We start from the raw sequence: 9781 nt of genomic DNA, 5'->3' as shown, positions 1-9781 counted from the left end.
GGTCCACAGTGTGATGTCTGCCTAGAAAGAGTGCGAGAGAGTGGGAATGGAGGCCAGCTAGGGCGCGTGCCATGGGAATTAGGGTGATGTTCAAAAGGAGACGAGAAAGGACTCACCCTTGGGGGGTGCCTCGGCTGCCTAGGGGGAATGTAGGTGAGGAAAGAGATCTGAAGGTTATCTCAGCTGTGCGGTGGTGAAGGAAGGCCACAATGTACTGATGTGTGCGTTTGCCGACCTGGAGTGAGGAGAGCGCTTCCAGGATGGCCGCATGATGTACATTGTCAAACGCTTTGGTTAGGTCAATAGCTAGGATTAAAATGTCGAGAGGCAATACCTTCCGCAGTTGCGAAGGCGGAGGACCATCAACAATATTGTTAAGGGGAGTATTTAATTAACAGTAAACGGCTAGCGCTTGTCTAGTCGAGACTGCACAGAGCGCACAGGTTCCAGCAGGTTTCAGTCCGACAAGAGAGACTGACCCAGCCCCACTACAACATCTTTGTATTTGCCATTGCTCGTGACATTATCCCCGGCCGATGAAGCACCGTCCCGGTGCTTGTTGTGGTCGGAATTGTAACATAATAGCCACCGGAACACGCGCTGATGTGTTATAACTAACAGATTGCGTATGCGGCGTGTTACGTCATCACTAGGTTGCTATAAAAGATGAGTGCATAGGAAATAAAGGGCAGTGTTTTTCCACGGTATCAAGTGTGCTGTTTCGCTTCGGCTGCTGCCCGCGAGTTGGCTATGACAGTGGCGACGAGGATGAAAGTGTGATCCGCTGGTGCTGCCTGGAAATTCCCCTGTTGAGGCTGTGTTCTCTACCGTATATTAGTTGAGAATGCCTGGAGTCGGCAAGCTTGAGCCGTTCGACGTGGGAACAACCAGCTGGGATGAGTATCAAGAGCGGGTAGAACAATTTTTCATAGCCAACGACGTCGAAGATGAAAAAAAAAAAAAACGAGCAGTACTTCTCACTTGTTTGGGACCTGCCACGTATTCCTTACTGCGGAACCTGCTGTCACCGTCGAAGCCGTCAGAAACAAGCCTGTCAATGATCCTTGACGAACTGAAGAAGCATTTTTCGCCGAGACCATCGGAAGTGGTTGCAACGTTCAAGTTTAATTCAAGAATACGTCATTCTGGGGTGCTATTTTGTAGCAATTCTATTACTTTCGCCGATGACTTTTGACGTCATCACCCGGCTGCCATTGGTCGAAAATGGCCGGGCCGCGCCCATGTTGTCTGTCAATCACGCGACGTCAGGAGCCCGCGGAAACCCGCTACGTCAAAATGACGTTGACGTACTCATTATGCGCAGCAAAAGTCATAGTTTTTTAGCACCGCCGGAGGTAGGGTCGTTTCAGAACGCATAAAAAATGGCTGTCCCCTGCGGTGGCTTTTCGCCGTCGCTCACGCGGACACGGAGAGCCACACGACGCGTTTGACATGCCGGATGACCATTTTCGACGGCATTTTCCTCTCTCGAAGGAAACGGTGCGGTTGTTGTGCGAGGAACTGGCGGGGGAACTAGAAGCGGAGCGAGCGACGGGACTGTCGGTGGAGCGGAAGGTGTTGTGCGCGCTGCGCTTCTTTGCCACCGGGAGCAAGCGTCCGTAGGGAGCGAGGAGACGATCCGGCGGGTGTCGCAGTCGACCGGGAGCGAGTGCGTGCGACGCGTGGCCGAGGCTGTCGTAAACGCAGGGGTCCGCAACAAGTGTGACCATTTTCCGAAGACGTCCGAAGAAAAGGCAGCCGTGAAGGAGGGTTTCCTTCGGCGCGGCGCTATTCCCGGCGTGATCGGATGCACGGACGGTGGCCTCATTGCCATTATCGCACCCAAGGGTGAGCGCAATACTGCGTTCATGTCTCGGATGGGCTACTACGCCGAAAACTGCATGTTCGTAAGTATCCGTCATGTTCTCTAGTGCTGCTCATTCTTTTGACAGTTGTGTTGCACTTGTCAACGCGGACTTCATCCGTTCACATTTTCCGCAGATCTGCGACGCGGACATGAGGATCCTGACCGTGTATCCCATGCGACCGGGGTCAGATCACGACTCATTCGTCTGGCGGACGAGATGGCTGCGCCGGCGGTTCCAGGCGGGGCGCATCGCGAACCCCGGTGTATACCTCATCGGTAAGACAAAGCATTTTTTGTCGCAATCACACTTCATTAGCGAATAAAACGCCATGTCCGCCTCAACACAAACTTATAACTAAATAACATGCACACGAGTAAGTGCCTGCTTAAGTAGAAAAAATCAAACCAATTAGTGCTAGCACTGACAAACTTAAACGTGTTAAGTTACAAGCATGCTACCAAGTACCTGCCAGGAGCAGAAGAAAGCAACACATATTAGCGCTACTACTTTATCATTGGTAGCACCAGTAAGTGTTGATTTCTTCATCTTCAGGGAGGCACCGAGTAGTACGCTTGTAATTTGGTTAACAGTTTGTGTCGGGGTGGACATGCCCAACTGGTGCTCTTACTTGGGACTCACGACAGTGTGAGGTCTGCTACGTCAGAACCCTACCTTTGTTGAATGATGCTGTAACTTTCCTCAGTTGTCAACTTGCCTCTCGTCAGAGCAGTACTCAGTGCACCATTTCTATTTTCATACAGGTGACAGCGGCTACCCCTTGGATCCGTGGCTCCTGACCCCGGTTCCCGGCCATCCTCCTATGCAAACAGTCGTGGGGGAGTACAACACAGCACATGCCACCTTGCGTTCCGTAGTGGAGAGGTGTAATGGGCTCTTGATGAGCCGTTTCCGCTGTCTGCAGCGGTACCGCACCCTCCTCTACGAGCCAGAACGTGCGGCAAACATTGTCGCTGCATGTGCTGTGTTGCACACACAACCTTCGGCTGGCTGAGGGCGACAAAGACGACGATGATGAAAGTGATCAAGACAGCAGCACCAGCAGTAGTAGCGAGCTCGATAACAACGGCGACCCGATACCACATGGTGTGCCTCTAAACAGCGGGTCTCGATTGAATTATCTGAGAGGACGGGCTGTCCGAGACAGTGTAATCGGCATGTTCGACACAACCCGTGCGCAGCACATGCATTACTTGAGGAGTGTGTGGCTGCATTTGCAACGCCAACAGCATTGTGAGCATCGCTAGGTACATACACGCTGTTGTAGTATCAGCAAGATGTGGTGGTCGAACAGATACGAAATAATTGCATTGTGCATTTAATGCTGTGAAATTGCTGACAAAACATTTTCCATAATTCAGTTGTAGTTGATGTCTACGTAACGCAAAGCATTAACGATTTGTAGAGAAATGTAAAAGTTGTGTAGTGGAGGGTTATGTAGACCTTACATTTATAATAAGTAAAACAGACTATATAGTGGTAACATATAAGATTGAAAGCAAACTAAAATTAAGTGGCTTCTAAAAGTGTGTTTGACATTTGCTTGCTGCTGCTGTCGTCATGTAGATGCCCTGTGTGCCATGGATGTAGCGTGCAGTTTTGTTTTGAAGCCTTTTTTTCTTACTGGTATCCCTGACAGTTCTCCGCTCCCCTTATGTAATGAAGGACATTAGTGTTCGTCTCCACGCTTTCTAGTCGGGCAGTGAAGCTCACAAAAGGCAAAATGCACATCACACCTTCTGCTCCATCGAATGTGCTGTTACACGCACACCTAGGTCCTGCACCCTTTTCTCTGGCAACAACCGCAAAATTTCCTGAAAAGGCTGTCAACTGGTCATCCAACATGTCAAGCGGTGTGGCTGCCGTGAAGTGTGTTCACGTAGATTTCAGCCAAGTGCCCCCACTTGTAAATAGTAGAGTCAATAACTGAAATGTTACACAGTAATATTTTTATAGTGCAAGCTAACACTGCAAATGTAGCAGTGACATGTAAATAAAAACATTAAACAAAACTGCAACTTTCTTTATTCTTCAACCTACAGCCCTTTTTTAAAGTAAAATATGTTTATGCACACATCACATGCAATAGCAATTACATTAAAGAACCGTGATAATCATCAGGCTGCAGTAGTAGAGACATGCAGCATATATCACATCACCTTGTATAAATATCACATCCCCTTGCACTTGCATCTAAAATATCACAAGTGACGGCACGCATTGTTTCATAAAACTACTGTGCAAACCATAGTTACACAGAAATAGCACCCAGTGTGAACTGTACCTGAAAAGAAAGTACAGGTGCATAAATTATCACGCACCAACAGAACCATATTTATCACAGCCAGATGTCTAAGCACATCACCACATGTGAAAGGAACATGCTGTCGTGGAGTTACAAAAAAAAAGACAATGTCATACTTTGATAGTCACAAATATACAAATGAAATGAAGGAGTATAGGCAAGGGATTCTCATCACATTTTTGTGTGTTTGTGTTCATAGGTGGCTTTCAATGTTATATTAAGGTCCGAATTCTCCTGCCTCTCAAGAAGTGATCGCCACTATTTGGTGAGACAGGATGAAATTGTGGCGTGGCCTCATGCGCACATTGTCATGACCGCAATCAGGCGCCTAGAAATTTAAATGCCACAGTCAGAATGCTCGCACCACCAGGCTTACTGGCACTTGTGCAGGTGAGCCTTATGGCGTGGACAAGCCTATTGCTGCAGTATCAATTCAAGCATGAAATCATGCTGCCTGCTATGCTATTTGTGGTTGCATTAAAGGGTGACATAAGCAATTGTTCGTTGCAAACCAGCAATAGTCTGACTTCATATCATCATTACTACATCAGTGAATTTTTTAAGCGATAAAAAATGTGATGAAAAATTCCTTGCCTATGCTTCTTTACATTTAATGAGGGGCCTGAAATGGGTGAGGGGCTTGGCTTGCACCATGAGCAAGTGCAGCCAGCAACAGCTGCAGGAGGTGTTGATTCGTCGCCTGAGACCGCCGCTCCTCCTCGAGGCACTGCTGCTGTATGTCCCACAGGCTGCGAACTTCCTCTGTCAGCTGCCGCAGGCCAGCCATCTGTGCCTTATGGTGCTGTTTGCAAGAAAATAAATTAAAATTTACTTACAGAAGCTCAGCAACAAGGCCTTGGTATGTTGTATTGGTCTGCATTCGCAGGCTTTGGAGTTAGTGCAATAATGCTATTGTCACTCTATACTGAGACACCGAAAATATATTTGTGGCCCATAAAAATGCATTACATGGCTACTTGAACTTGACTTTTTTTCTTTTAGCCACATAAGTGCCTAGACATTGCCAGTTATATCCTGCAAATGTGTACAAGAAATTATCATCACAGTACATGTAAATTTGTAAATGTACATCTGTCGCAGCTCTACGGTTGTTTACGGATCGATACAATTAATACAGAGGTCAGCACATGCTGGCCCAGTGACTGCGCCAGCGGCTTGCCTTTACCGCTGTTCATTTAGAAGGGCTCTACCTCTTCCCCCAGCTCGTTTTTTCGAGCAGCACTCATACTTGGCGAGAACTTAGTGGAAGCAGGTATGGATACTGCTCGATAAAGTGAAACAGAATAGCGGCCTGTTCCTGCGACACGCGTGGTCGTTTCGCCGACATTTTGAAGCCTTTCTAAAAACGAGAATTTCAGCCCGACCGCAACACAGTAAGGCAAACATTTTGTCTAAACTTATCGCCTGCCTAAAACACTCACTTCGATTTGATTACTCTGTTTTACCTTTTTACACCATTAATGTAAAAGAACTTAACGTCGCTACTCACATTTACCGTTCTAGCAGCTTCTTTCTCGGAGCGGAACCGTCAGTGCAGGGGCGCCTGACCGAGGAAGGGTTGCCGTCGCTGCGATCACTTTGACGAAGCTATTGTTCTGTCGTGGCGGTGTCTTGACAGTTCTCGATACACTATGTTCTGCACTGCTATGAATAATTCTTGTTGGCTCTTCCTAAAAGAAAGAAAGGATCACACGTCATTCAATACATGCAGCGAAAACCACACAACAATGCAAGCACTACACGAGAATATTTACTCACCTCTTTCTTCTATCTCACGTTTCCCGGAAGCCACGTCTGAATTTCTTCTCAGACGAAAGTACACAGTCGTGGGCCGAAATCACTTGTGGAACATTACGGACTAGCGTAAACGCACGGTGATGCGACAGTCAGCTACTCGGCTCCAACAGAGACCGCCATTTTGCATGCGCTCAACGACATGGATTGGATGTACATTCGACATATATGTGGCTACGGCTTCAAAAATAGGAGCACTTGCGTTCGATTTTCTTTATGCAACGGCCGCTTTTCACGTTGCATGGTTGCAAAACAAATTTGCTTTACAAAGGATGGACGTGCGCTTTTATTAAATGTCTTCTCGCAAAACAAATTGCTATACAGGCCCCGGAAAAAGAGAAGAGACCACGAAATACACATCCGTCCTAAAGTCCCTAGATATATTTTTTTTTGCTTTCTAAAGAAAAGAGCAGAAAATCTAGGGAGTTTAATCCGCCCAACGGAGGGAGCTGTTGATTGGACTATTCAAAAAACGTCGTGCTACGTTTACACCATTTGCAGAAGCGGTGACGTCGCGCGAAAAGAAATTGTGACTTTCAATGTCATAGCTACAAAATAGCACCCCTGGTGAAACGGCTGGGGATTTTTTCGCTAGCCTGAACAAATTTGCTGACGATTGTGCTTTCGGCACGTTCCGAGACAGAATGCTTCGTGACCGCATTGTGGCAGGGATCAACGACCAGGCAACGCAGCGACGACTGTTGGAGTCACCAGATTTGACCCTTGATACCGCAAAGAAGACAGTTATCGCGATGGAAGCGGCGAACAAAGATTCTCGCGCGCTGTCAACGGCCATGCCAATGACTGTTGCGCCAACGAATGTCGTGTCACGTGATACAGGAAAGCAGAAGCGTAAACCTGTTTCATGTTTCCGCTGCGGAGGCGAGCATCTGGCGACGCAGTGTCGACACGCAAGTAGCGTCTGTCACAAGTGTTGAAGCAAGGGGAACCTGGCGCGAGTATGCAAGGGCAAGGCAGCTACAGTTACGAGAGCAAGCGGTTCAGCGTTTTTGTCCCGGAAGCATCAGTTAATCCATACCGTAGACGACGAAGAAAGCCGCTCTGAGACACCGGCACCGCAAGTCTACGAAATGTGGCAAGTGGGCGCACCGGCTCACGACGGTAGCCCGTACCGGGTTGAGGTCTCCATGAATGGAACTTCCCTCATTATGGAACTCGACACGGGAGCAAGTGTGTCTGTCGTGTCGGAAGAGACCTTTCACCGCACATTTCCGTCATGTCGCCTGGAACCGTCAAGCGTCATGCTGAAAGGTAACACCGGTGAGCTGTCCCCGGTGCAAGGCAGCCTGCCTGCCACTGTACGACTAGGAAACCATGAGTGCCGGGACGCGTTGTACGTTGTCCCAGGACACTGCCCGTCCCTGATGGGACGTGGCTGGATGAAAGGCATCGGAATTGAACTGCGCAATGTCATGGACCTTAAGGCTATCACGCCGGTTGAGGGACTCGTCGCTGAGTATGCGAGTGTTTTCGACGACGTCTTGGGAACATTCAAGGGAGTGTCCGCGAAAATAACAATCGAAGACAACGTGAAGCCGAGGTTCTTCAAGGCTCGTCCTGTTCCGTTCGCAATGATCGACCGCGTCAACGAGGAACTGATGCGCATGGAACGAGTTGGAGTGCTGCGTGCAGTTAAGACTTCGGAATGGGCTGCGCCTATCGTGCCTATCTTGAAGCGAAGTGGCCAGATTCGGATATGTGGCGACTTCAAGGTCACTGTTAATCCCGTGACAGTGCCTGAAAAGTACCCGATACCACGCGTTGAAGACCTGTTTAGCCGTCTTAGCGGTGGCGAGAAGTTCAGCAAGTTCAACCCATGTCATATCTGGTTTGTTGTTCACATTGCCTCAAAATAGAAAATAAGGCCATACACTGACGAACGCTTGCATGACAGTAAGTCAATGTTAAAATGTTTTCTACTTTCATTACTTTCGTTTCGTTGCGGAAAAAAATTGCCAGCCTATTTTATAATCATTCTCTCCATTTATGGTACCTTTTGCTCTTGGTCATTTGCCCATACACGATGCCATCTCACTGTGATCACCGTAATCAGCTGGCGCGTGCGGAAAACGATAAAAGATTACGGCAGAAACCATCCTCGATGATCATCTCAGTCAATGCGAAGCATTTCTCCCTTGTACATGGCGCGAAGCTCGAACTAACCCGCGTCCTCCTGGAAGAACGATTGCCCGAAGGCCGCCACATGCGCGGGCCCCGATATGCTGATGACGTAAGATCGGAACCGGAAGCGGCCGCAGTGGCCGCAGTCGCTACACGCTGCCGCAAATTCATCTTCGACAAAGCGCTTTTTAAAGTGCGCGTCTGCGTCGCACAAATATTGGTTCTGCAATAGGCCTCGCTTCATCTCGGCGGTCTGTTGAACGGCCGTTCGCTTGGTGTCTCCCTCTTGTTAGGCCACGCGTATCTGGTCGGCCCATCGCTTCGTCTCCTGTCTCACGGCTTCGGTGCACATCGCATACATGTGTAGTCCTTGCAGAGTCTTTCCACTCTTGCGCTCTTCTTCCGCTTGATACTTTCGAAAGCTCGTTGTACCTGCAAGTAGAGGCCTAACCACAACAAAGCGCAAGCGAGCCCCGTCTATTTGCGGTGCGCTCACCCATGCAGGTCACTGGGGAAAGGAGGCGCAAAGCCAGCAGCGGCGTGCGAATGGATGCGTGGGGTTTTGCCCGCATCGGACTTTAGATGGCCTCGTGTGTAACCTTGGCTTCGGCTAGGTAAATAAATGCTTCGCATTTAAAACAATGTAGAAACTTATTGAATCGGTGATATGGCACACTGCCTTCCTTTTGCAAATTCAATTTAGTTTGGGCTACGATAGCGTTACGTAAGCATGAAAATAGCAGAACGTAAAAATAGCGTCACCTTTAGAAACAAAATTGTCAATTTTCGTTCGCCGATGGTGCCATGTTGGTGGCATTGTGTCTATGCTGCACCCAGAGCAAAATGAAGGAATATGCACGCTATAGTTCCCGAAGAATAGTGATTGTACAACATGAAATTCATGACCTTGTTTTCCCTGCGGGTGCGAAAGAAGTTATTTCTAAATTAAATACAACAGTAAGGGTTCCGACCAAAGTGTCGTATTGTTGAATATACGTATATACAGAACAACTTATGAAGGTTTCTAAAATTTCAGTTTCCGATTCACACGTGTTATCGTTTCTACATTCGCCTACCTTCATCAACAGCAGGAAGCTTTCGAGATCATCGCTGAGAACACATAAGGGTCTCTCGCTTTAAGTTTAGACTGACAACCATGCAAATAGATTATTTTACAAGCGACTAAATATTGATCTAAATCTCAATTGCCCCTGATATGTGGTCTGAATTCGGCAACGTCGGCTCACAGTGGGATTAAGCTGCCTGCATGCCGCATCTAGTGAAGGCTTGGGACATACACTGAGAATTTGGAGTATTCTTTTTGTGTGTGTGGGGGGGGGGGGGGGGCGCCGCTTTTAGGCACCCGTTCTTGCGGCGAGAGTCAGGGTCCCTCTGCGTAAAGTGAACGAGCACAGCGAAGGATGAAAGAGCGAACGCGAAGTGCAGCGGGGGATAAAAGGCGGTGATAGCGAAGTGAGCGCGAGGCGAAAAGCGGAGGAGGAGGTTGCAACGGAACGGTTAGGCGAAAAGCGCAGGAAGAGGGTATGGCGGAAGCATGAGAAGAAAAGAGTAGCGCAACGCAAGACGTGTTCTGCGTCAACGATCGCTATAAGATGGCGCCAGAGTAGCGCGC

At 48.4% G+C, this 9781-nt stretch overlaps 1 protein-coding gene and 1 long non-coding RNA gene across 3 annotated transcripts; one reads left to right on the top strand and one right to left on the bottom strand.

Annotated features, from left to right (window-relative positions):
* Positions 1–1151: 1151 nt before the first annotated feature.
* On the top strand, positions 1152–2936 carry LOC119456550 (putative nuclease HARBI1). Of its 2 annotated transcripts, XM_049668685.1 has the most exons (3): positions 1152–1907; positions 2002–2143; positions 2630–2936. In XM_049668685.1, exons 1-3 carry the CDS (start codon positions 1869–1871, stop codon positions 2878–2880), a joined length of 432 nt encoding a protein of 143 aa, XP_049524642.1. In that variant the 5' UTR covers positions 1152–1868; the 3' UTR covers positions 2881–2936. The 2 variants fall into 2 exon arrangements, with proteins under 2 accessions (XP_049524642.1, XP_037574308.2); XM_037718380.2 differs by having other exon boundaries at positions 1152–2143.
* A 1846-nt stretch (positions 2937–4782) lies between these two features.
* Positions 4783–6128, bottom strand: LOC125946183 (uncharacterized). Its single transcript, XR_007467446.1, has 3 exons — positions 5971–6128; positions 5702–5882; positions 4783–4993 (listed from the first exon to the last, which is right to left on the bottom strand). It is a non-coding gene; the product is annotated as an uncharacterized LOC125946183 (long non-coding RNA).
* Between the last annotated feature and the right edge of the window lie 3653 nt (positions 6129–9781).

This window comes from Dermacentor silvarum, chromosome 6 (genome assembly GCF_013339745.2).
Source record: "Dermacentor silvarum isolate Dsil-2018 chromosome 6, BIME_Dsil_1.4, whole genome shotgun sequence".
Lineage (NCBI taxonomy): Eukaryota > Metazoa > Arthropoda > Arachnida > Ixodida > Ixodidae > Dermacentor > Dermacentor silvarum.
The sequence above is the reverse complement of the archived record's forward strand: the minus strand, read 5'-3'. Positions and strand labels throughout refer to the sequence as shown.